General features: G+C 45.1%; 1 protein-coding gene across 4 annotated transcripts in view; it reads right to left on the bottom strand.

The window, feature by feature from the left end:
- Positions 1-27,752, bottom strand: part of LOC122935744 (dihydroxyacetone phosphate acyltransferase-like) — a 477,317-nt gene that overhangs the window by 167,129 nt on the left and 282,436 nt on the right. For all 4 annotated transcript variants that reach the window (XM_044291607.1, XM_044291609.1, XM_044291610.1 and 1 more), the window contains exon 12: positions 16,837-16,974. In XM_044291607.1, coding sequence (XP_044147542.1) covers positions 16,837-16,974 — 138 coding nt within the window. The remainder of the gene's footprint in view (positions 1-16,836; positions 16,975-27,752) is intronic.

Below are 27,752 nucleotides of genomic sequence, written 5' to 3'. Positions count from 1 at the left end.
AATCAAAGTTCACAAACTAACTTTCCCTTTTTTTCCCCTGCCTAACCCAAACTTTCCCTATGCTGTCTCTATGTACCTGATGGGGTGCTGGGGGCAGAGATCGGGTCCTGGGGGCACAGATCGGGGTGCTGGCAGCGATGGCGGACACACGTGCAGGCAGCTCCTCTCTCCTCCAGCTCCGGAACACAAAAGGAGGAAGAGAGGAGCGCCTGCCTCTTTTAAATCTGCCGCCGGACCGCCCACAGACCAATCAGAAAGCGATCCTGAGTCACCATCACCACTCAGTATCGCTGGATGGTGATTGGTGGGGTGAAATCACACCACCATCACCCTCCTGTTCCGGGTTATCGGGTCTTCAGAGACCCGAATAACCCGGAAACGCAGAAAACCACACGTCTGAATTGACCTGCGGTTTTCTGCGATCGCATACATAAGGGGTCACTGGAGCCCCCGGCGCATTTGCCCCAAGTGCCTGCTCAATGATTTGAGCAGGCACAGGGTTCCGATCACCGCCCGCCGCGCGGCGATGATCGAAAATACACAAGGGCCGTCACAGTGAAAGTCACAGTTAAAGGGGCGGTCACAGAGAAAGTTACAGTTAAAGGGGCATTCACTTTGAAAGTCACAGTTAAAGGGGCGGTCACTGTGAAAGTCACAGTTAAAGGGGCTGCCACTGTGAAGTCACAGTTAAAGGGGCGGTCACTGTGAAAGTCACTATTAAAGGGGCATCACTGTTAAAGGGGCGGTCACTGTTAAAGTCACTGTTAAAGGTGCAGTCACTGTGAAAGTCACTGTTAAAGGGGCGGTCACTGTGAAAGTCAATTTTAATGGGGCAGGCATTGTGGAGGTCTCTTTTAAAAGGGCTGGCACTGTGAAGGTCACTGTTAAAGGGGTGGTCAATGCTCAATTGGCAAACACTGTTAAAGGGGCGGGCACTGTAAAGGTCATTGTTAAAGGGGTGGGCACTGTGGAGGTCAATGTTAAAGGGGTGGGTACTGTAGAGATCACTGTTATGGGGAAACTGTTGATATCTTTTTACGACACACTGCAACATAAAATTAAAAAGATTAAATATACCCGTGCAAAGCTGGGTCCTTCTGCTAGTCTCCTATACATATGAAAATAAGTTTCTGTCTGTCTGTCTAGACGTCTGTCTGGACATTCTTCATGCGTGACCAAACGACTGGACCGATCTTCACCAAATTTGGCACACAGGTACATCAGGTGTCCGGGAAGGTTTTAGGTCAGGTCTCAGCTCTCTAAGACGTACCGTTCCTGAGATATTCCCCAAAAATGAGCTCACCTCCAATTCAAGCCTGCAAATCTTTCTCTTCAAATCCCAACTGCCATAAACATTGTTTTACTCCAGTTTTCCATAACAACCCAGCCATTTTTCATTACTGCTTAAAGGGGCGGGTACTGTGGAGATCAATGTTTTTAAAGGGGTGGGCACAGTGGAGGTCACGGTTATTAAATTGGCGTGCACTGTGGAGGTCACTATTATAAACCGCCTCCCGACCGCCTAACGCGGGTTGTTCCACGTTGACGCATCGGCGCATCATCTCGCGAGACGACGCGAAAGGCCGGCCTGCACATGCGCAGTGCAGGCCGGGAAAAGTTGCAGCAGAAGTTTGTCACCTGCCTGCCAGACAATGATCTGCGTTGGCAGGTTGGTGACTTTAAAAAATCGAATCACAAGCCATATAACACATATTTATAAATATAATGTGTTAAATGGCTTCTGTGCTCTCTGCTGGTTCCTTTTCATCGGTTGGTCCCAGCAGAGAGCACAGATCACTATAAGTACACCAAACACAACACATTTAGCCCCAGATCACCCCCCCATCACCCCAATAAACCCCTTGATCACCCCTGTCAATCACTAGTGAAAGGGAAAAAATTGATCAGTGTAAACTGTCACATTTTTTTTTTACCAGTATTGACTGTTAGGGTTTAGGTTAATTTAGGCCTCTTTAGTAGGTAGTTAGCGTCGGTTAGCGCCCAGCCCACCACACCGCAGTCACTTATTCGCTGATTAGCGTATAGCTAATCAGCATTGGTACTTTTATAGTATCTGTAAGTGATGAGAACTGATCACAGCCAGATCTATAATAGTATTAGTGTCACCTTAGCTCGACCTCCACCCAAAAAGCAGTGTTTGCCCAATCAGGCCTGATCGGTTGCCCACACGTGCGTTCACCCACACTCGCCCCGCCGTGGTGATATTTTTTTTTATTACTGCACAATCACTACACAAGCGCTGCAGCGATAAAACAATCAGTTTTGATATTTTTTATCAATAGCAGCAGCTTGATGTACTTCACTAGCCTCCCATTTGTAAGACAGACTTGCTTTTTTTCTTGGGTAGTCTCAGGGAATACCCCCTCAATTTAATTGACCAAATGGCAAGTAAGGGGTATTCTTCTGAAGAGGCCTACAGGCTTCTGACTCAGTCGGATGAGGAATGGGAACCCTCATCTGACGAATCCAGCGGGTCAAAATATGAACCTGTAGAAAGCAGTGGCAGTCTGACCCAAAGTTCGGACGATGAGGGTGAGGTCCCTGATACCACCAGGCGTACCCGGCCCTGTGTTGCTAGACCACAGGTTGCGCAGGATCCACTTCAAGGGCAGCAGAGTGGGGCTGGCGCTGTCGGATTACGTGGTGAGGCATACACCAGCAGCGCAGCCCATCCTGGACCTAGTACCAGCACTGCCGTAGAACATGGTGAAGTTGCGAGCACCAGAAGGGCAGTTAAAGCTGGTACGGTGGCACGTGCATTAGTTCCCCCGTCGCAGCCACTGCACAGATAGGCCCATAGAGCCCCTGGAGTCCCTGAGGTACAGGCAAACCCTGAATGGCAGCCCCCAACTTCAGCCACACCAGTAGTTCCCCCTTTCACCACCTAGTCTGGAGTTCGAGTTGAGACAGCTCAGATCGGATCGGCGCTGTTTTTTTTTTAGCTGTTCTTTACTGCGGAGCTCTTTGACTTAGTCGTGGCAGAAACAAACAGGTATGCCACTCAATTTATAGCCACCAACCCGGAAAACTATTATGCCCAACCTTTCCGGTGGAAACCCGTCCAAGTTTCCGAATTTAAAACTTTTCTGGGCCTTCTTCTCAACATGGGCCTGATAAAAAAGCATGAATTGTGGTCATATTGGTCCACGAACCCAATTCATCACATGCCCATGTTTTCTGCTGCCATGTCCAGGACACGATTTGAGACCATCCTGCATTTCCTGCACTTTAGTAACAACAGCACCTCTCGTGCCATCCAGCTTTTGACCGGCTCCACAAAATTCGGCCCCTCATAGACCACTTTAACACCAAATTTTCATACCCCTGAGCAAAACATCTGCATAGACGAGTCCCTGATACACTTTACCGGGCGCCTTGGCTTCAAACAATACATCCCAAGCAAACGCGCCTGGTATGGGGACAAATTGTATAAGCTCTGTGAAAGAGACACAGGCTATACCCACAAATTTCGGATCTATGAGGGTAAAGATCAGAGCCTGGAGCCGGTTGGTTTAACCCCGACTACCTGGGGAGCAGTGGGAAGACAGTCTGGGACTTGGTGTCACCCTTATTTGGCAAGGGGTACCATCTTTATGTGGACAATTTTTACACAAGTGTGACCCTCTTCAGGCATTTGTTCCTAGAACAGATTGGCTGCTGTGGCACCGCGTGACCTAGTCGCAGGGGCTTCCCCCAACGGCTTGTTACCACCCGTCTTGCAAGGGGGGAGAGGGCTGCTTTGTGTAATGAAGAACTGCTTGCGGTGAAATAGAGAGACAAGCGTGACGTTTACATGCTCTCCTCCATTCATGCAGACACAACAAATTGAACGAGCAACCAGTGTCATTGAAAAGCCCCTCTGTGTCCGCGACTATAATTTGCTCATGGGAGGGGTGGACTTCAATGACCAGATGTTGGCTCCGCATTTATTTTTTGTCACAAGTTAGCGGAAAATGATGATTTTTTTTTCTTACAAAGTCTCATATTCCACTAACTTGTGACAAAAAATAAAAACTTTCAAGAACTCACTATGCCCATCACGAAATACCTTGGGGTGTGTTCTTTCCAAAATAGGGTCACTTGTGGGGTAGTTATACTGCCCTGGCATTTTAGGGGCCCAAATGCGTGCAAAGTAGTTTGAAATCAAAATCTGTAAAAAATGGCCTGTGAAATACGAAAGGTGCTCTTTGGAATAATATATATAAATATCTCGGCAAAAGACAACTTTTCCCATTTTTTTATACAAAGTTGGCATTTGACCAAGATATTTATCTCACCCAGCATGGGTATATGTAAAATGACACCCCAAAACACATTCGCCAACTTCTCCTGAGTACGGTGATACCACATGTGTGAAACTTTTTTGCAGCCTAGGTGGGCAAAGGGGCCCACATTCCAAAGAGCACCTTTCGGATTTCACAGGCCATTTTTTACACATTTTGATTTCAAACTACTTCTCATGCATCAGGGCCCCTAAAATGCAAGGGCAGTATAACTACCCCACAAGTGACCCCATTTTGGAAAGAAGACACCCCAAGGTATTCCGTGAGGGGCATGGCGAGTTCCTTGAATTTTTTATTTTTTGTCACAAGTTAGCGGAAAATGATGATTTTTTTTTTCTTACAAAGTCTCATATTCCACTAACTTGTGACAAAAAATAAAAACTTCCATGAACTCACTATGCCCATCACGAAATACCTTGGGGTGTGTTCTTTTCAAAATAGGGTCACTTGTGGGGTAGTTATACTGCCCTGGCATTTTAGGGGCCCAAATGCGTGCAAAAAAGTTTGAAATCAAAATCTGCAAAAAATGGCCTGTGAAATACGAAAGGTGCTCTTTGGAATAATATATATAAATATCTCGGCAAAAGACAACTTTTCCCATTTTTTTTATACAAAGTTGGCATTTGACCAAGATATTTATCTCACCCAGCATGGGTATATGTAAAATGACACCCCAAAACACATTCCCCAACTTCTCCTGAGTACGGCGATACCTCATGTGTGACACTTTTTTGCAGTCTAGGTGGGCAAAGGGGCCCACATTCCAAAGAGCACCTTTCGGACTTCACAGGCCATTTTTTACACATTTTGATTTCAAACTACTTTGCACGCATTTGGGCCCCTAAAATGCCAGGGCAGTATAACTACCCCACAAGTGACCCCATTTTGGAAAGAAGACACCCCAAGGTATTCCGTGATGGGCATAGTGAGTTCATGGAAGTTTTTATTTTTTGTCACAAGTTAGTGGAATATGAGACTTTGTAAGGGGAAAAAATATTAAAAAATCATAATTTTCCGCTAACTTGTGACAAAAAATAAAAAGTTCTATGAACTCACTATGCCCATCAACGAATACCTTAGGGTGTCTACTTTCCGAAATGGGGTCATTTGTGGGGGTTTTCTACTTTCTGGGCATTGTAGAACCTCAGGAAACATGACAGGTGCTCAGAAAGTCAGAGCTGCTTCAAAAAGCGGAAATTCACACTTTTACCCAAACCATTTTTTTACCCAAACTTTTTTTTATCAAAGACATGTAGAACAATAAATTTAGCGAAAAATTTATATATGGATGTCGTTTTTTTATTTTTTTATTTTACAACTGAAAGTGAAAAATGTCATTTCGTTAAATTTCGATTAATAACAAAACAAAGTAAAAATGTCAGCAGCAAAGAAGTACCACCAAATGAAAGCTCTATTAGTGAGAAGAAAAAAAGGTAAAATTCATTTGGATGGTAAGTTGCATGACCGAGCAATAAACGGTGAAAGTAGTGTAGTGCAGAAGTGTAAAAAGTGGCCTGGTCATTAAGGGTATTTAAGCTAGGGGGGCTGAGGTGGTTAAAGGGGTGGTCACTGTGAAAGTCATTGTTAAAGGGGTGGGCGCTGTGAAGGTCCCTGTTAAAGGGGGGGCACTGTAAAAGTCACTGTTAAAGGGGTAGTCGCTATAAAGGTCCCTGTTAAAGGGACGGGCACTGTTAAAGTCACTATTAAAGGGGCGGTCACTGTGTAAGTCACTGTTAAAGGGGTGGTCACTGTAAAAGTCAATGTTAAAGGGGCAGTCATTGTGAAAGTCACTGTTAAAGGGGCGGTCACTGTGAAAGTCACTGTTAACCGCCTCCGGACCGCCTAACGCAGATGTGCGGTCCGGAGGCGGCAGCGCTGCGCACAACGACGCATATACGCGTCATCTCGCGAGACGCGAGATGACGCGCTATGCGGCCCGCGCATGCGCAGTTCGCGCCGGCATTTCGAAGAGGACCATTTTGTCATCAGCTTGCCAGCCAATGATCGCGGCTGGCAAGCTGATGATTTTCAAAAAAGCCAATCACAGAGCCATATATCAGATCATATTTGTAAATATGATCTGTTATATGGCTGCCTGCTCCTCTGCTGGTTCTTTTCGTCGGTTGGATCCAGCAGAGGAGCAGGCTTCACAGTGAGTACACCAAACAGCACACTTTAGCCCCAGATCACCCCCCTGAACCCAAATTAACCCTTTGATCACCCCTTTGTCAATCACTAGTAAAAGGAAAAAAGTGATCAGTGTAAACTGTCACTTTTTTTTCTCACTGGTATTGACCGTTAGGTTTTAGGTATAGTTTAGGCCCCTTGGTTAGGTAGTTAGCGATCAGTTAGCGCCCAGCCCACCGCACCGCAGTCCGTTATTCGCTGATTAGCGTATCGCTAATCAGCATTTGTACTTTTATAGTATCTAGAAGTGATCAAAACTGATCACGGTCAGATCTATAATAGTATTAGTGTCACTTTAGTTCGCCCTCCACCCAAAACGCAGTGTTTGCCCGATCAGGCCTGATCGGTCGCCCACACGTGCGTTCGCCCACGCCAGCCCCACCGCAGTGACAAAAAAAAATTTTTTTTTGATCACTGCACAATCACTTTACACGCACTGCGGCAATAAAAAAAACAGTTTTGATATTTTTTATAAACCGCAGCGGCCTCCGGTACTTCGCTAGCCTCCCCTTTGTAAGACAGGCTTGCTTTTTTTTTCTTGGGTAGTCTCAGGGAATACCCCTAAATTTAGTTGCCCAAAATGTCAAACAGGAGGTATTCTTCTGAAGAGGCCTACAGGCTTCTGACCCAGTCGGATGAGGAGTGGGAACCCTCATCTGATGAATCCAGCGGGTCAGAATACGAACCTGTAGAAAGCAGTGGCTCTCTGACCCAAAGTTCGGACGAGGAGGCTGAGGTCCCTGATACCACCAGGCGTACCCGGCCCCGTGTCGCTAGACCACAGGTTGCGCAGGATCCGCTTCAAGAGCAGCAGAGTGGGGCTGGTGCTGTCGGATTACGTGGTGAGGCATACACCAGCAGCCCAGCCCTCCCTGGACCTAGTACCAGCACTGCCGTACAACCTGGTGAAGTAGCGAGCACCAGAAGGGCAGTTGAAGCTGGTACGGTGGCACGTGCAGTAGTGACCCCGTCGCAGCCACCGCAAAGATGTGCCCGTAGAGCCCCTAGAATCCCAGAGGTGCAGGCAAACCCTGATTGGCAGTCCCCAACTTCAGCCGCACCCGTAGTTTTCCCTTTCACTGCCCAGTCTGGAGTTCGGGTTGAGACAGCTCAGATCGGTTCGGCCCTGGGATTTTTTGAGCTGTTCTTGACTGAGGAGCTCTTAGACATAGTTGTGGCCGAAACAAACAGGTATGCCACACAATTTATCACCGCTAACCAGGGAAGCTTTTATGCCCAGCCTTTCCGGTGGAAACCAGTCCAAGTTTCCGAAATTAAAATTTTCTGGGCCTCCTCCTCAACATGGGCCTGACAAAAAAGCATGAATTGCGGTCATATTGGTCCACGAACCCGATTCATCACATGCCCATGTTCTCTGCTGCTATGTCCAGGGCACGTTTTGAGGCCATCCTGCGTTTCCTGCACTTTAGTGACAACACCGCCTCCCGTCCCAGGGGCCACCCTGCTTTTGACCGGCTCCACAAAATTCGGCCCCTCATAGACCATTTCAACCAGAAATTTGCAGATTTGTATACCCCAGAGCAAAACATCTGCGTAGACGAGTCCCTGATACATTTTACCGGGCGCCTTGGCTTCAAACAATACATCCCAAGCAAGCGCGCCCGGTATGGGGTCAAATTGTATAAGCTCTGTGAAAGGGCCACAGGCTATACCCACAAATTTCGGATCTATGAGGAAAAAGATCAGACCCTGGAGCCGGTCGGTTGCCCTGACTACCTGGGGAGCAGTGGGAAGACAGTTTGGGACTTGGTATCACCCTTATTCGGCAAGGGGTACCATCTTTATGTGGACAATTTTTACACAAGTGTGGCCCTCTTTAGGCATTTGTTTCTAGAACGGATTGGAGCCTGTGGCACCGCGCGAACTAGTCGCGCGGGCTTCCCCCAACGGCTCGTTACCACCCGTCTTGCAAGGGGGCAGAGGGCCGCACTGTGTAACGAAGAACTGCTCGCGGTGAAATGGAGAGACAAGCGTGACATTTACATGCTCTCCTCCATTCACGCAGACACGACAATACAAATTGAGCGAGCAACCCGTGTCATTGAAAAGCCCCTCTCAGTCCACGACTATAACCTTCACATGGGAGGGGTGGACTTCAATGACCAGATGTTGTCTCCGTATTTAGTTTCCCGCAGAACCAGACGCTGGTATAAGAAGGTGTCTGTATATTTAATTCAATTGGCTCTGTACAATAGTTTTGTTCTCTACAGTAAGGCTGGGAGAACTGGATCCTTCCTCAAATTTCAGGAAGAGATCATCGAGAACCTCCTGTACCCAGGAGGTTCCGTGGCCCCATCCACCAGTGTAGTTAGCCGTCTACACGAGTGACATTTCCCCAATGTCGTTCCTGGTACCTCAACCCAACCGTCACCCCGAAAAAGATGTTGTGTCTGTAGCAGGAGTGGAATAAGGCGTGACACCCGCTATTTCTGTCCTGACTGTCCTGACCACCCTGCCCTATGCTTTGGAGAGTGTTTCCGGAAGTACCACTCACAGGTACACTATTAGCATAGGGATCATCTCACCAGGACAGGCACACAGGGCTATTAGGGCCCATTCACTAACTGCTGCTGCAAACGTCTCCTTTCACATGGGACAAAGTGCATAACGCACTTCGCCACATCTTTGGGCGATTTGCGCTTTGCACATTGACCCATGGGGAAGGAGAGGTTTGTTCTATAAAGGTAAAAAAACAAAAAAAACAAAAACAAAAAACCAGTAAGCAAAAAGGTTAATGTTCAGTTAAAAAAGTTAAAGTTTATATGTTCTGTTGCAAAGTTAATAAAATTATTGCGTTGCGGCCTGGTTTTTTCTTTTTTTTTTTTTACCTTCCAGGTGGACCAACCGATGGACCAGCTGCAGCACCGATGTGCATTCTGACAGAAGCATTGCGCTGCTGTCAGATTACACGCAAGTCGGTGTATGCGGCGCTGCAAGACGGGAGTTTCTCCTCTGCAGTAACAGATATGTTTGCCGAGGCATACGAGCTGAGGAGGAGGCGGCGTTCCTATGCTTTGGCAAACACTTTGTATATATATATATAAAAAAAATAAAAAATCCCGGCAATGATTTATTCATCCACATCGATTGATGTGAATGGAGAAATCTGGTTTGCCAGGGCATACGAGCTAAGTGGGTATGGATGTAGGGCGGAGCTCCTATGTCCTGGCAGACGCCTTTCCCCTCCATTTTTTTTTTTGGCAGAGATTTTTTCATCCACATTGATCGATGCGAATGAAGAAATCTGTGCCGTTCATTTTTTTCTTTCAGCCCAGAGGCTGAACGGAAAAAAAAATCTCATTACCTGTATGCTCAATATAAGGAGAATAGCAGAAACTCCTAATGCTGGCCATACATGTAATGATTGCGGAGACCCTCAAATGCTAGGGCAGTACAAACACCCCACAACTGACCCCATTTTGGAAAGAAGACACCCCAAGGTATTTGCTGAGGGGCATATTGAGTCCATGAAAGATTAAAATTTTTGTCCTAAGTTAGCGGAAAGTGAGACTTTGTGAGAAAAAAAATAAATGTGGGGGTATTTATACTGCCCTGGCTTTTTAGGGGCCCTAAAGCGAGAGAAGAAGCCTGGGATCCAAATGTCTAAAAATGCCCTCCTAAAAGGAATTTGGGCACCTTTGCGCATCTAGGCTGCAAAAAAGTGTCACACATCTGGTATCGCCGTACTCAGGAGAAGTTGGGGAATGTGTTTTTGGGTGTCATTTTACATATACCCATGCTGGGTGAGATAAACATCTTGATCAAATGCCAACTTTGTATAAAAAAATTGACAAAAAATAAAAAATTCTAGGAACTCGCCATGCCCCTCACGGAATACCTTGGGGTGTCTTCTTTCCAAAATGGGGTCACTTGTGGCGTAGTTATACTGCCCTGGCAATTTAGGGGCCCAAATGTGTGAGAAGTACCTTGCAATCAAAATGTGTAAAAAATGGCCTGCAAAATCCGAAAGGTGCACTTTGGAATATGTGCCCCTTTGCCCACCTTGGCAGCAAAAAAGTGTGACACATCTGGTATTGCCGTACTCAGGAGAAGTTGGGGAATGTGTTTTGGGGTGTCATTTTACATATACCCATGCTGGGTGAGAAAAATATCTTGGTCAAATGCCAACTTTGTATAAAAAAAAATGGGAAAAGTTGTCTTTTGCCAAGATATTTCTCTCACCCAGCATGGTTATATGTAAAATGACACCCCAAAACACATTCCCCAACTTCTCCTGAGTACGGCGATACCAGATGTGTGACACTTTTTTGCTGCCAAGGTGGGCAAAGGGGCACATATTCCAAAGTGCACCTTCCGGATTTCACCGGTCATTTTTTACACATTTTGATTGCAAGGTACTTCTCACACATTTGGGCCCCTAAATTGCCAGGGCAGTATAACTACGCCACAAGTGACCCCATTTTGGAAAGAAGACACCCCAAGGTATTCCGTGAGGGGCATGGCGAGTTCCTAGAATTTTTTATTTTTTGTCGCAAGTTAGTGGAATATGAGACTTTGTAAGAAAAAAATAAAATAAAAAATCATCATCATTTTCCGCTAACTTGTGACAAAAAATAAAAAGTTCTATGAATCACTATGCCCATCAGCGAATACCTTAGGGTGTCTACTTTCCGAAATGGGGTCATTTGTGGGGTTTTTCTACTGTTTGGGCATTGTAGAACCTCAGGAATCACGACAGGTGCTCAGAAAATCAGAGCTGTTTCAAAAAGCGGAAATTCACATTTTTGTACCATAGTTTGTAAACGCTATAACTTTTACCCAAAGCATTTTTTTTTTTTGCCCAAACATTTTTTTTTTATCAAAGACATGTAGAACAATAAATTTGGCGAAAAATTTATATATGGATGTCGTTTTTTTTGCAAAATTTTACAGCTGAAAATGAAAAATGTCATTTTTTTGCAAAAAATCGTTACATTTTGATTAATAACAAAAAAAGGAAAAATGTCAGCAGCAATAAAATACCACCAAATGAAAGCTCTATTAGTGAGAAGAAAAGGAGGTAAAATTCATTTGGGTGGTAAGTTGCATGACCGAGCGATAAACGGTGAAAGGAGTGTAGTGCCGAAGTGTAAAAAGTGGCCTGGTCATTAAGGGGGTTTCAGCTAGCGGGGCTGAAGTGGTTAAAGGGTTGGTCAATATGAAAATCACTGTTAAAGGGATGGTCACTGTGAAAGTAATTGATATAGGAGTGGTCACTGTGAAAGTCATCGTTAAAGGGGCGGGCGCTGTGAAGGTCTCTGTTAAAGGGGTGGGCACTGTAAAAGTCACTGTTAAAGAGGCAGTCACTGTGAAAGTCAATGTCAAAGGGGCAGTCACTGTGAAAGTCACTGTTAAAGGGGTGGTCACTGAGAAAGTCACTTTTGAAGGGGCAGTCACTGTGAAAGTCACTGTTAAAGGGGCAGTAACTGTGACAGTCACTGTTAAAAGGACAGTCACTTCGAAAGTCACTTTTAAAGGGGCGGACACTGTGGAGGTGTCTGTTAAAGGGGCGGACACTGTGGAAGTCACTGTTAAAGGGGTGGGTACTGTGAAAGTCACTTTTAAATGGGCAGCCACTTTGAATGCCACTGTTAAATAGAGGTGGTTAATGCTAAAGGGGCGATCACTGTTAAAGCGTTGGGCACTGTGTAGGTTATTGTTAAAGGGGCAGGCACTGTAGAGGTCGATGTTAAAGGACGGCCACTGTGGAGGCTAATGTTAAAGGGGAGGGCAGTGTGGAGGTAATTGTCAAAGGGGCCGGTAAGGTAGAGGTCACTGTTACGGGGGAAATTGTTGATATCTTTTTACGCCACATGAAAACATAAAATGAAATACAGATGTAGCACGGGGTAACACATATACTCTTAACTCAAATTTCTTAACTCATTGCGTTATCTTGAAACAAAAGCCATTGAAAAGCAATTGCTTTAAGCATTTAGTTTAGATAACATGTCTCAAGTGTGTTAACCCTGCTACATCCGTAGATTAAATATACCTATGTGAAGCCGGGTACTTCTGCTAGTCTCTTATATATATAAAAATGAGTTTCTATCTGTCTGTCTGTCTGTCTGAACGTTCTTTATGCGTGACTGAACGACCGGACCGATCTTCACCAAATTTGGCACACATGTACATCAGGTGTCCGGGAAGGCTTTAGACCGGGTCTCAGCTCTCTAAGACGTACTGTTCATGAGATATTCCCAAAAAATGAGCCCACCTCCAATTCAAGCCTGCAAATCCTGAAAGAAACATTTCAGAAATAGAGGCTAAATTAGATTTAAATACACTGGGTGACCCCAAGCATACTGACTCTTAGCACTGACTGCATGTATGGACATAGCCATATATGGAGTCAGAGCAGGGATTCCTAAGCTGGGAACTAGAGTCCTGATTGTTCAGTAACACTGGAGGATTTTCCGTACAGCCATCTTCAGTAGCATTGGGGGATTCCCTGTACAGCGATCTTCCACATAGACCTGAGTGGGCCCCCTAGGAGCAGTGGGCCACAGGTTTGCTGGGTGCTGACGCCTGCCCAGTCGACATCATTCTGCTGTGACTGAAAGCAGGAGTGAGCCATCTAATTGTCTTCCTCCTGTTGCGCCTTTTGGAAGCAATGGAGAACTGGGGCCCACTACTGCTGCTACTACCTACATTCTGGCTCTGAGAGAACTGTAAACTCACAATTTTCTTAAAGGGTTGACCAATGTGTTTGTGAGATAATCATATGGCATTTACTAATATACAGGGAGGGGAAAAGGATTCTATTACTTTTAATCAATCAAAAAACTAGAATGAAATAATGTTCACTATCATCCAAAACAATACCCCACAGTGCACAAAAGTGTAGATTAAAAAGCGGCAAGGGTTACACGTATGGCGTTAACCACCACTGGCAATCATCTAAAGCAGCCTTGCACTGGTAGAGGCAACCCTGTTTGTTGGATGCAGCAACCCTCTGACATTGGAGGGTGGTTTCATTATTCATTTATCCCTTTTTTAACATTTTTTTTCAACCTTTGAGAGATTTATAGTAAATCTGGCATTATAGCCAGTCTAATTTATCGCTGATGCATTTCCCCTGAAGAGTCTGGTGGCAAGGAATGGACCAAATCTGGAGCATTTTTTCAGGGACACCAATAAGGAGTTGTCCATATACAGGGACAGGTTCCGGACTGGGTCACCCCTATCGGGGTGGGTGCTCTGTGTTAGATAGGTAGGGTAACATAGCAGATCCCTTCTTGGTAGGGTTAAGTTAGGAATAGTCACTCCCCGACCCTGCAAGAATCTTGTCTATGCATAGACATCTGAACAACATTGTGGGGTTATCTACCTACAATTGAATCCAGAACCTTAAGATCCCAGCTGATTTACGTATCCTTAAAGAGGTACACTGCATGATTCGATAACCGATACCTATACGTGTAACCCTTGCCACTTTTGTCCATGTGGTGTATTGTTTTGGATGATAAGATGAACATTATTTCATTTTAGTTTTTTGATTGATTAAAAGTTACGTTTTAATAGAATCCTTTCCCCCTCCTCACGTCGGGTGGATAGCAAGTATTGATATGTGTGGGTAGGAGGGAGAGGCTACGTAATAGTAGGTTCTGCAATCTTTGGCTTTTTCATTTACTAATGTAGCCTTTGCTGAAATTCTGCGCTATTTTCTATATTTCGTAAGTTATGCTCCCTTGTTTAAAAAGTCTTTTGTGCTGTCTACACAGAGGTCTTGTCCATTAAATGGCTGCTGAAGGAGTGTGAAGTGACCAAGGAAATCACCTTCATGTGATGCAGTGTATTTAAATGAAAGACTATACCATATATACCATATGTGATGATTATGCAGGATGACGACACTTTGCGGAGACAAATGTGCCACCCCACACAAACAACCAGCAAATGTGCCACCCCACATGAAACAACCAGTAAATGCATACAGTAATGAGGGTTACTAAAAAATGCATATAACATATGTGATGATTATGTTGAATGACGACACTTTGCGGTGACAAATGTGCCACCCCACACAAACAACCAGCAAATGTGCCACCCCACATGAAACAACCAGTAAATGCATAGATCTGTCAGCTATTCTAATAAGCCCCTTTATATTAGGAAATTTAACATCATAATTTAATAAATAAATGTAAGTGTTTTGACAAGAATACAGACTGCCATGAGGAGGATCAGTGGGTGGAAACAACATTATGGAGGAAACACCCATCCTCACTTACACTTCCATTTCAGACAGCAGTATTCTGGGACTAGTAGGCAAGGCTGCATCCAAATGGGAAGGAATTTTGAAAGAGCAGCAGCCATTTCCAATTACTATAGTAGAGAGAAAAGGCAGATAAAGATTGCAGACCAGCACAGGAAAACCAGAAAGGAGACTTGTAGCAAGGATGACACAACAGTAAGAACGGTTTTGACATAGACATATCTTTAGGTTTTCTGCAGAAAATAGAATCATAGAAGTGCTTCTTTGATATTTTTTGAGCATCCATTATGCTCAATTATGCATACAGGGAGTGCAGAATTATTAGGCAAGTTGTATTTTTGAGGATTAATTTTATTATTGAACAACAACCATGTTCTCAATGAACCCAAAAAACTCATTAATATCAAAGCTGAATATTTTTGAAAGTAGTTTTTAGTTTGTTTTTAGTTTTAGCTATTTTAGGGGGATATCTGTGTGTGCAGGTGACTATTACTGTGCATAATTAGTAGGCAACTTAACAAAAAACAAATATATACCCATTTCAATTATTTATTTTTACCAGTGAAACCAATATAACATCTCAACATTCACAAATATACATTTCTGACATTCAAAAACAAAACAAAAACAAATCAGTGACCAATAGAGCCACCTTTCTTTGCAAGGACACTCAAAAGCCTGCCATCCATGGATTCTGTCAGTGTTTTGATCTGTTCACCATCAACATTGCGTGCAGCAGCAACCACAGCCTCCCAGACACTGTTCAGAGAGGTGTACTGTTTTCCTTCCTTGTAAATCTCACATTTGATGATGGACCACAGGTTCTCAATGGGGTTCAGATCAGGTGAACAAGGAGGCCGTGTCATTAGATTTTCTTCTTTTATACCCTTTCTTGCCAGCCACGCTGTGGAGTACTTGGACACGTGTGATGGAGCATTGTCCTGCATGAAAATCATGTTTTTCTTACCTTGCAGACTTCTTCCTGTACCACTGCTTGAAGAAGGTGTCTTCCAGAAACTGGCAGTAGGACTGGGAGTTGAGCTTGACTCCATCCTCAACCCAAAAAGGCCCCACAAGCTCATCTTTGATGATACCAGCCCAAACCAGTACTCCACCTCCACCTTGCTGGCGTCTGAGTCGGACTGGAGCTCTCTGCCCTTTACCAATCCAGCCATCTGGCCCATCAAGACTCACTCTCATTTCATCAGTCCATAAAACCTTAGAAAAATCAGTCTTGAGATATTTCTTGGCCCAGTCTTGACGTTTCAGCTTGTGTGTCTTGTTCAGTGGTGGTCGTCTTTCAGCCTTTCTTACCTTGGCCATGTCTCTGAGTATTGCACACCTTGTGCTTTTGGGCACTCCAGTGATGTTGCAGCTCTGAAATATGGCCAAACTGGTGGCAAGTGGCATCTTGGCAGCTGCACGCTTGACTTTTCTCAGTTCATGGGCAGTTATTTTGCGCCTTGGTTTTTCCACACGCTTCTTGCGACCCTGTTGACTATTTTGAATGAAACGCTTGATTGTTCGATGATCACGCTTCAGAAGCTTTGCAATTTTAAGAGTGCTGCATCCCTCTGCAAGATATCTCACTATTTTTGACTTTTCTGAGCCTGTCAAGTCCTTCTTTTGACCCATTTTGCCAAAGGAAAGGAAGTTGCCTAATAATTATGCACACCTGATATAGGGTGTTGATGTCATTAGACCACACCCCTTCTCATTACAGAGATGCACATCACCTAATATGCTTAATTGGTAGTAGGCTTTCGAGCCTATACAGCTTGGAGTAAGACAACATGCATAAAGAGGATGATGTGGTCAAAATACTCATTTGCCTAATAATTCTGCACGTAGTGTATTTTGCATACATTTCAGCCATTTCCATCAAAGATCCGTTATTTTAGACAGAAAAAAAGACATGCACAAACGGTGACATAAACCTGGCTTACAAGTTTTAGAAAGGGGTTGCCTAAATCAATAAATCATGAAACTAAAAATGGTTGGATTCCATAAATTTTTTAGTTTCAGTTTAAAAGTTTCATATATAATGTAGACACAAGGCAGTATGTGTGCACTGTGCAGATAGCTGAATTGTAGTTAACTTGGTACCTGGTATCCTTCAAGTATTGAGAATAACATTCCATACAAAAACTGAGCCACGCTATTATTCTCGGTTATAAACATTTCATAAGGTGTCCTGCTGATAGCATTGAACTTAGCCAGCAGAAGACAACCCTCTTCAAAATCCTGCCAGAGAAAAAATATAAAATTAATACATTATTGCATCTTCAGAACTGTTCTTCTATACCTGCAATTTTGATATTATTCCTCCCATTTAGAGAGGAAAATATATCTCTTTACAACATTGGGAGAAAAATTGGTGCAAAGTAAACCAACATTTTATTATTAAAGGGGTTATCCAAGATCTATAATGTCCCCTCGGGCCCATCACAGAAGTTGTACTTAACTCGCTTCCCGGCACCAATGTCGCTTCTCATACGGGGAGGGTGATGCAGCGGTATGAGAAGCGACGCGGGTGCTGGGGAGCCAGGTAAGTCCAAGAGGGGCCCAGGCATATAGGGGGGCATTATAGATCTTGGATAACCCCTTTAATCTGATGTTTTTCTTGTACCTTGAGATAGCTACCTAATGAGTCTTCCTTTGTAGGTATTAAGACACAGCCTACCAATTATCCTAATAGTAATGGCTCATGCACACTGTCATTCTACAGCTCCATTTTGGAGTCATTTTGGAACCTACATCCCTCAAGAAATTTATTGAGGAGCGCAGTGAGCGATATAACACAGATTTCAAAGAAATTAGAAACACTTGGCTGTGAAAATGAAAAATGATATTTATTTGTACAATAAAATGTTGCTTTAGCACGAAATGTTTCATTATCACAACAGGAGAAAATGCATCCCACATTTTGTTTCCTGTTGCATTTTTTCCAATACGGCAACACCCCATATGTGGTCATAAACTGCTGTGTGGGGACATGGTAGCATTCAGAAAGGAAGGAGCTGTACCTGGATTTGTTAACATGGAATTTGTTGTAATCTTTTTAAGGGCCATAACTTTTTACTTTTTTGTTGTCTGAGCTAGGTGAGGGCTTGTTTTTTTGTGGGACAACATGCAGTTTAGGGTACATATGATTCTTTGATCACTTTATATGCCATTTTGTGTGCAAAAATTGCAATTATGTTAGTTTATCTGTGGTATATATGATATAACTTTGTTCTGTGGGGCGATACAGTTATGGTGATATCAAATTTATATATATCGTAGTTTTTCACGTTTTACTACTTTTGCAGCATAAAATCACTTTTTCATTAAAAATAAATTATATTTTGCATCTTCATATATAAAGATGAGTGAATCAAAGTTGACAAAGTGGAATTTGATCAAAATTTCAGAAAAAAATTGATTTGCACCGAATCCAAATTTCCTCACGCTTTGTGGTAACAAATCCCAATTTTTATTAAAATGGCTGCTACTCGTGTTAGTACATGGAGCAAGGAACTCTGGTAACGAGGGATCACCCAAAATGCGATGCATGCAACCAATCAGCAACCAGCCCTGTGATGTAACAGCCCTATAAATAGCCTCAGCTGTTTTGGATTCAGCCATTTTCCAGTGTACTTAGTGCAGGGACTGACATCAGCAGGCGCTAGGGACAGTGGTAGAAAAGACTTTAAAACTTTCATTTTTCTGTACAGAAGTTCAGGGAAAGGATACAAATTTTACTCGAGCATCGCGTGATGCTCAAGTCTCCTCCCCGCATGTTTGTTGGCTGCTACACAGCCAATAAACGTGCAGGTGAGTGCTGCCATTCACTGTAATGTTGGCTACTGGCATTACAGTGATTGGCTAGCCGGAACGCGTCATCGGGTGCTATTTAGCACCCGATGACATGTGTTCGGATCAGTCTTAGTCAGGGACAGCTATGCTAAAGAAGGGACAGATAGTGTAGGGGGTGAAATACTAATATTTTTATTGGAAAAACTTGTTAGAGACCCAAAAGTCATTTTAAGGACTATTGTTGTATCTTGCAGCAATATATATTTTTAGTGCAACCTGCGCTTAATAGCTTTCAATTGTTTGGCCGCTGGTGACAGCGACATTATCTGCGTTACATCTCCTGTCTAACGTGTGCGCAGCCTAAAAATATCTGTGACATCTAGTGTACTTTTTCTGTAGACGATGTCCTTTGCGGACAGTTACATTGCCTGCGCTACATCTCCTGTATAACGTTTGCCCATCCTAAATATCAGTGACATTAATTCAGTGTAATTTTTTTATCAGCCGCTGGTGACAGCGACATTAATTGCACTATACCTCCTGTATAACGTTTGCACATCCTAAATATCAGTGACATTAATTCAGTGTAATTTTATTAGCCGCTAGTGACAGCGACATTACTTGCGCTATACCTCCTGTATAACATTTGCGTGTCCGTAATATCAGTGACATTCATTCAGTGTAATTTTTTATTGGACGGTGGTCACAGCAACATTATTTGAGCTATAACTCCTGTATAACGTTTGTGCATCCTAAATATCAGTGACATTAATTCAGTGTAATTTTGTATTAGCCGGTGGTGACAGTGACATTACTTGCGCTATGCCTCCTGTATAATGTTTGTGCATCCTAAATATCAGAGACATTCATTCAGTGTGATTTTTTATTAGCCGGTAGTGACAGTGACATTACTTGCGCTATACCTCCTGCATTACATTTGAGCATCCTGAATATTAGTGATATTCATTCAGTGTAATTTTTTATTAGGCGGTGGTGATAGCGACATTACTTGCGCTATACCTCCTGTATAATGTTTGTGCATCCTAAAATTATATGCAACATTTAGTGTAATTTTTTCATAGACGCTGCGCACTGCAACATTATCTGTGCTACATCTTCTTTTTAACGTCTGTGCGTCCTAAAAATATCTGTGACATTCTGTATACTTTATTTGCGCATACACTTACAAAACCTGCGCTACTGTATGTGTGCAAGCATATATACCATTTAATATGCAAAAGGTGAGCAGTAAGGGACAGTGAAGTGTCCGTGGTGCTGATGGTGCACGCAGAGGACGTGGCTCTGGGCGCGGGGAAACTGTGCCTGCTGCCAGAGCACAAGAAACACACTCAACCACGATACTTAGCTTCATGTCCCAGTTTGCAGGGCGGCGCAGGACACCACTCTCGACGTCACACCAGTGCGACCAGGTGGTCGGTTGGATTGCAGCAGATAATGATTCCAGTTGGTTAAGCACCACCCTGTCTTTCACAAAGTGCAGTCTCAGTAGCCAAGAGTCTGGTCAACAGAATCCTTGCCCTGATCCTCCTTCCTTCCACCATGGAGAGTCTTTGCAAACAAGTGATCCCACACTCGGATATTCCGAGGAGCTCTTTTAATCGCCATTCCTTAATTTGGGCCTCTCGCAAGTCTGCTTAAAGAGGGACATGAGGAGATCTTGTGCACAGATTCCCAAACTCTTGGGCATCCACAGTCAGAAGTAGATGGCGGTGGGGAATGGGAATTAGTGTTTGAAGAGGTTGATAATGAGGAAGAGACACAGTTGTCAATAAATGAGGATGTTGTTAGGTCAGGAGGATAACCAGAGTGAGGAAGTGGAAGAGGAGGTGGTGGACGATGAAGTCACTGACCCAACCTAAGAAAGGTGGCAAGCTGAATGAGGACAGCAGTACAGAGGGGGAGGGATCCGCAACACCGCAACAGGCTAGAAGAGGCAGTGGGGTGGCAAAAGGGAGAAGGCAGGCCACACCAAACAGGCCCGCAATTGGTGGGCCGAACACCTGGGTCCACAATCAGTGTCTGCGGGTCATACCACTCCTCTTCCCTTGTGTTACATGCTGGCTAATACCCTGTCCAAGACACAGGCCGGAATGCCTCCCGCCATGCACCTGGACCTTCGCAAGTACCATCAGCTAGCACATCCACTTCTGTGTCCCAGCGCAGCATACAGATGTCTATACCCCAGGCCTTTGAACGAAAGCGCAAATACCCATCCACCTATTTAGAGCCCTTGCACTAAATGAGCACCTTTTCAAATTGATGGCCCTGGAAATGTTGCCATTTAGGCTTGTGGACACTGAGACTTTCCACAGCCATCCCGTGTTACTCTGTCCCCAGCCGACGGTGTGCAGTCCCAGCCTTACACCAGCATGTGTCCCGTAACATCACCCATGCCCTGACCAACACAGTTATTGGGAAGGTACACTTAACGACTAACACATGGACAAGTCCTTTTGGCCAGGGATGCTACATTTCCCTGACAGCACACTCGGTGAACATTGTGGAGGCCGGGAGCGAGTTGTACCCTGGGATGGCACAGGTGCTACCGATGCCAAGGATTGTGGGCCCTACTTCTATCAGGGTTTCCTACGTTAGTGACTGCAACCCCCACTTCTCCTCCTCCGCCTCCTCCACTTCCACCTCTGAATTATCATCTTACAGAACCATTCAGACATCAGTCAGTAGCTGGAAGCAGTGCAACACTGCAGTGGGGAAGTGACAACAGGCCGTGCTTAAACTGATCTGCTTAGGTGACAAACAGCACACTGCCGCAGAGCTGTGGCAGGAGATAAGGGACCAGACTGAGCTGTGGCATTCGCCACTCAAGCTACAACCACGCATGGTTATGTCTGATAATGGCAATAACTAGGTGGCGGCTTTGGAGCTGGCAAGCTCCCACAAATACCATACCTAGCCCACGTGTTCAACCTACTGATTGAGCGGTTTCTCAAAACCTACCCCAATTTGCCTGAACTACTGGTGAAGGTGCGCCACGTGTGTGCCTATTTCCTCAAGTCATCAACAGAGCTTGCAATTGCCAGCTCACCGACTGTTGTGCAACATGAACATGCGCTGGAACTCCACATTCCACATGTTGAGCAGGCTTTGTGAGCTGCAGAGGGCAGTAGTAGAATACCAGCTGCAACATGGTCATCGGCTTTCCAGTCAGCTTACGCTCTTGACAAGCGACAGGTGAGCATTGATGTCTGACCTCTGTCAGGTTTTACGCAACTTTAAGGAATCAACACACATGGTGAGCGGCGATGACGCTATTATCCGTGTAACCATCCCACTTCTGTGTCTACTCAAATGCTCACTGCTCACAATTAAGGCAGACCCTTTGCATGTGGAAGAGGTGGAAATGAAGTCGAAGGCGAAGTAAAGGCGATCGCCCCAGGTGGCGCGGCCCTGCTCACAAGTGGGTGGCGGTGGCAGGGCACAGGGAGATGAGTGCTTCCATTGTGGAAGCGCTCATCCCCATAGTCATCTGTATCGCCGTCCTTAGGACAGCAATACAGATGGATGTGCAGGGCAGGGGAGGTAGAGGCGTCTCCCTTCCCCGTTCCTCTGATAGGCTGCAGGCCTAGTGCCTGCGGCCTATCAGAGGCCAATGCAGGCGGCATCACACCGCCTGAGCCGTACAGGCCTGTATCGCATCGCTGCCATGGAGGTTAGTATAACAGTTTATTTTTTTATATGGTACAATATTGGCTACTGGCACAAGATTGGGGGGCCCTCTATGGGGGGCACTTATTACTGTCACACAATTGGGGGGCACTTCTTACTGGCAAATGATTGGGGGCACTGTAGGGGTATCTATGGGGGCATATCTTACTGGCACATTATTGGGGAGCACTGTGGGTACATCTATGGGGGCACTTACTGGCATATTATTGGGTGGCACAATGGGGGCACTTCTTACGGTCACATTATTGGGGGCATCTACTAAAGCCACAAAGGAGGAGTATTTTATATGGGGGCTCTGTATAGGGGTATTTTATACTGGGGCACATTATGGTGGGTACTATGGTGAAGGGGAGAGAGGAGTACTAAGGGGTCATCTACGGGGTCACTAAGAAGGGGTACTATATATATATGGGGCATTTTATACTGGCACATTATGGGGGCACCATGGGAACATTAGCTGAACTGGGAGCATTAAAAGGGGGTATATTAAAAGGCAGCATAATGCCATAATGTTTTAGAGGGTCACAAGCAGGCCCTCACCCATAATGTTTTAGAGGGTCACCAGCAGGCCCTCACCCATAATGTTTTTGAGGGTCACCAGCAGGCCCTAGCTCATAATGTTTTTGAGGGTTACCAGCAGGCTCTCAACCATAATGTTTTTGAGAGTCACCAGCAGGCCCTCGCCCCTAATGTTTAGAGGTTCACCAGCAGGCTCTTGCCCATAGTGTTTTTGAGGGTCACCAGCAGGCCCTCGCCCATAATGTTTTAGAGGGTCACCAGCAGGCCCTTGTTCATAATGTTTTAGAGGGTTACTAGCAGGCCCTCACCCCTAATGTTTTAGATCAGGCATCCTCAAACTGCGGCCCTCCAGCTGTTGCAAAACTACAATTCTCAGCATACCTGAACAGCTTACACGTATCGGCCTACAGCAGGGCATTGTGGGAGTTGTAGATTTACAACAGCTGCATGGCCGCAGTTTGAGGATGCCTGTTTTAGATCAGCAGCAGGCACTCACCCCTAATGTTTTAGAGGGCTAGCTCAGCAGCAGACCCTCAACCCTAATGTTTTAGATGGTAAGCTCAGCTGCAGAACCTAACCCCTAATGTTTTAGATGGTCAGATCAGCAGCAGGCACTCGCCCCTAATGTTTTAGAGAGTCAGCTCAGCAGCAGGCACTCGCCCCTAATGTTTTAGATGGTCAGATCAGCAGGCCGTTGCTCCAATAGTTTTTGAGGGTCACCAGCAAGCCATCAATCATAATTTTTCAAGGGTGTGTATGATGCCCTCCTTTATGTATAATAAAGGGTATATTGGAGTGCTGGTTCCTTTAGCAGCCTTTTCAATTAGTGTATAGGATTTATGAGTGTAGGAGTCCCACTACCTAAATAATTGTACCACAATGTGAATGAGGCCCTCCTTTAGGTGATATACAGGTTGTATCAGAGTGCCTCTTCCTTGTAATTTTTGGCACACCCTCCCCTCTTCAGAGCAGGGAATGCCTGGTTTAATGCTCAGGTTCTCCCATTGACTTCCATTGTGCTCATCCTGAGGTGTTCTAATCGAGCACCTGAGCACTTTGGTGCTCGACCAACACTAATAGGGAGGAATCATACCACAGTATTCAAGCAGAAAAGGGTTCAGTAGGGGAGTTTACAGCCTGGGTAATAGGAACAATCCTATTACACCTTGCTGTACTGACTGCAGATCTAAATTGCCATTATACAGCTTTGTAATTCCAGCAAACCGTTCTTGTTATTGGGGTGCAAGTGTTGTTTGATACAGCCATTAACAGGGTTTATTACAAGGAAATATTCCTATAGTACGTCTTATTTACCCTTGTGTGGTGCAGTTATATGTTCTAAAGCATTTTTGGCTTGCATTAGTGGGAAAAAAAGGTCTTATTAGCCGTTGTGTGGTGAAGTGAGAAAATTACAGACCTTTTTAGCGTGTATTAGTGGCACAAAAATATATATTATTTGCCATTCAGCGTTGCAGTTACAGTATATGTTCTAAAGCCCTTTTTGGCGTGTTTTAGTGCCCAAAATAATATATTATTTGCTGTTCAGCAGTGCAGTTACATGTTCTAAAGCCTTTTGTTGCGTGTACAAGTGGAAAGAAAATAAGGGCCATTTGCCGTTCAGCAGTGTAGTTATATTTTCTAAAGCCTTTTGTGGGATGTATAAGTGGAAAAAAATAAGGGCCTATTTGCTGTTCAGCGGTGCAGTAATATGTTCTAAAGTTCTTTTTGGCGTGTATTAGTGGCAAAAATATATATATATTTGCCATTTAGCTGTGCAGTTATATGTTCTAAAGCACTTTTTGGAGTGCAGTTATATGTTCTAAAGCCCTTTTTGGAATGTAATAGTGTAAAAAAAAAAAAAAAAAAAAAAAAATATATATATATATATATATTATTTGATGTTCAGCAGTGGAGTTATTTGTTCTAAAGCCTTTTGTGGCGTGTATAAGTGACATCAGACACCCCTTACCACGAGTCGGTGGATTCGTCAGACAAAACCCTTAGTTGGCATGGCCCGGCAGCAGGCCCTGTGCCCTCACCTGTCCTCAACCTGCCTCTGTCCTTTTCTGTTCCCTCAGCCAGAGAAGTATTATATGCTGTGGGCTCAGCTCCACTATACAGCGAGGACGAGCTACTAGAGGACAGTCAGCAGCTACTGGCCAGCCAACATGTTGGCTGCTTCCTACGGTAGGCAGGCAAGTAGTGATGAGGAGAGTGGCATGGGAGCTGGTGTTGCGAGCTCCTGACCCAGAGACAGTTAAGGAGGACATCAGTGATGTACAGACAGTACTCGATGATGATAATGTCGCTGATCGCACTTGGGAGACTGGTGAGTTAGGGGCTTCATCATCATCGGGAGAAGAGGGTTGCAGCTTGCCCGTGAGGCAGCGGTGGAGTCAGCAAGTCACTAGCATGGCCGGGAGTCAGCAGGGTGGTAGCAGTGGGGGGGGGGGGGTCATCAGCCAAACGTGCCCGGAAAGTAAGGGTGCAGGGGTTCACGGAAGCAGCGCACTAGCAGTCAGTCAGTGTGGACCTACTCGGCGGTGTGGCTGTTTTTTGTTAAGCCACCGGAGGAGGTGAACATGGTCATTTGTAGAATCTGTGGGTAGAAGGTGAAGCATGGCCAGGGTGCCAATGTTGGCACCACGGCCCTGCGTCAACATATGCAGTGTTACCATAAAGTGGCCTGGGAGAACCGTGGCTCCGATGTGGAGGTCCAGCCTGCTGCAGCAACAGTTGCATCACCCAGTGGCAACCACCCAATTTCAGGCAGTCAAGGCTCCACCACCTAAGCTGTAAATTCTTTGCCAAAAAGGCAGCACCAGCCCGACACACATATGTATAACAGAAGGTGGGCCAGTCTTTGAGCCTGTCGGTGTCTGTCAAAGTGCACGGCAGCACCAACGTGTGGAGCTGTAACTATAGTCAGGGACAATACATGTCCTTTACTAGTGTTGGGCGCGAATATCGGCACTTCGAGAATATTTAGAATATAGTGATATACAGTGGAATGCAAAAGTTTGGGCAACCTTGTTTATCGTCATGATTTTCCTGTATAAATCGTTGGTTGTTACGATAAAAAATGTCAGTTAAATATATCATATAGGAGACACGCACAGTGATATGTGAGAAGTGAAATGAAGTTTATTGTATTTACAGAAAGTGTGCTATAATTGTTTAAACACAATTAGGCAGGTGCATAAATTTGGCCGGCATTTCGTCAAGGGGGGTCGCGTCATCAGCTTGCCAGCCAATGATCGCGGCTGGCAAGCTGATGATTTAAAAAAAAAACAATCAGAGTGCCAGATAACAGATCATATTAGTAAATATGATCTGTTATATGGCTGGCCTGCTCCTCTGCTGGTTCTTTTCGTCGGTTGGATCCAGCAGAGGAGCAGGCTACACAGTGAGTACACCAACACTACACACTTAGCCCCAGATCACCCCCCTGAACCCCAATTAACCCTTTGATCACCCCTTTGATCGCCCCTGTCAATCACTAGTGAAAGGAAAAAAGTGATCAGTGCAAACTGTCACTTTTTTTTTTCACTGGTATTGACCGTTAGGTTTTAGGTATAGTTTAGGCCCCTTGGTTAGGTAGTTTAGGGATCAGTTAGCGCCCAGCCCACCGCAGTCCGTTATTCGCTGATTAGCGTATCGCTAATCAGCATTTGTACTTTTATAGTATCTGGAAGTGATCAAAACTGATCACGGTCAGATCTATAATTGTATTAGTGTCACTTTAGTTCTCCCTCCACCCAAAACGCAGTGTTTGCCCGCCGCAGTGACAAAATTTTTTTTTTTGATCACTGCACATTCACTTTACACGCGCTGCGGCGATAAAAAAATAAGTTTTGATATTTTTTATCAACCGCAGCGGCCTCCGGTACTTCGCTAGCCTCCCCTTTGTAAGACAGGCTTGCTTTTTTTTCTTGGGTAGTCTCAGGGAATACCCCTAAATTTAGTTGCCCAAATGTCAAACAGGGGGTATTCTTCTGAAGAGGCCGACAGGCTTCTGACCCAGTCGGATGAGGAATGGGAACCCTCATCTGATGAATCTAGCGGGTCAGAATACGAACCTGTAGAAAGCAGTGGCTCTCTGACCCAAAGTTCGGACGAAGAGGCTGAGGTCCCTGATAGCACCAGGCGTACCCGGCCCCGTGTCGCTAGACCGCAGGTTGCGCAGGATCCGCTTCAAGAGCAGCAGAGTGGGGCTGCTGCTGTCAGATTACGTGGTGAGGCATACACCAGCAGCGCAGCCCTCCCTGGACCTAGTACCAGCACTGCCGTACAACCTGGTGAAGTGGCGTGCACCAGAAGGGCAGTTGAAGCTGGTACGGTGGCACGAGCAGTAGTGACCCCGTCGCAGCCACCGCAAAGACGTGCCCGTAGATCCCCTAGAATCCCTGAGGTGCTGGCAAACCCTGATTGGCAGTCCCCAACTTCAGCCGCACCTGTAGTTTTCCCTTTCACTGCCCAGTCTGGAGTTCGGGTTGAGACAGCTCAGATCGGTTCGGCCCTGGGATTTTTTTGAGCTGTTCTTAACTGCGGAGCTCTTAGACATAGTTGTGGCCGAAACAAACAGGTATGCCACACAATTTATAACCGCCAACCCGGGAAGCTATTATGCCCAGCCTTTCTGGTGGAAACCAGTCCAAGTTTCCGAAATTAAAACTTTTCTGGGCCTCCTCCTCAACATGGGTCTAACTAAAAAGCATGAATTGCGGTCATATTGGTCCACGAACCCAATTCATCACATGCCCATGTTCTCTGCTGCTATGTCCAGGGCACGTTTTGAGGCCATCCTGCTTTTCCTGCACTTTAGCGACAACACCGCCTCCCGTCCCAAAGGCCACCCTGCTTTTGACCGGCTCCACAAAATTCGGCCCTCATAGACCATTTCAACCTGAAATTTGCAGATTTGTATACCCCAGAGCAAAACATCTGCGTAGATGAGTCCCTGATACATTTTACCGGGCGCCTTGGCTTCAAACAAT

Source organism: Bufo gargarizans, chromosome 4, assembly GCF_014858855.1.
Source record: "Bufo gargarizans isolate SCDJY-AF-19 chromosome 4, ASM1485885v1, whole genome shotgun sequence".
In the NCBI taxonomy this organism is placed as follows: Eukaryota; Metazoa; Chordata; class Amphibia; order Anura; family Bufonidae; genus Bufo; species Bufo gargarizans.
The sequence above is the reverse complement of the archived record's forward strand: the minus strand, read 5'-3'. Positions and strand labels throughout refer to the sequence as shown.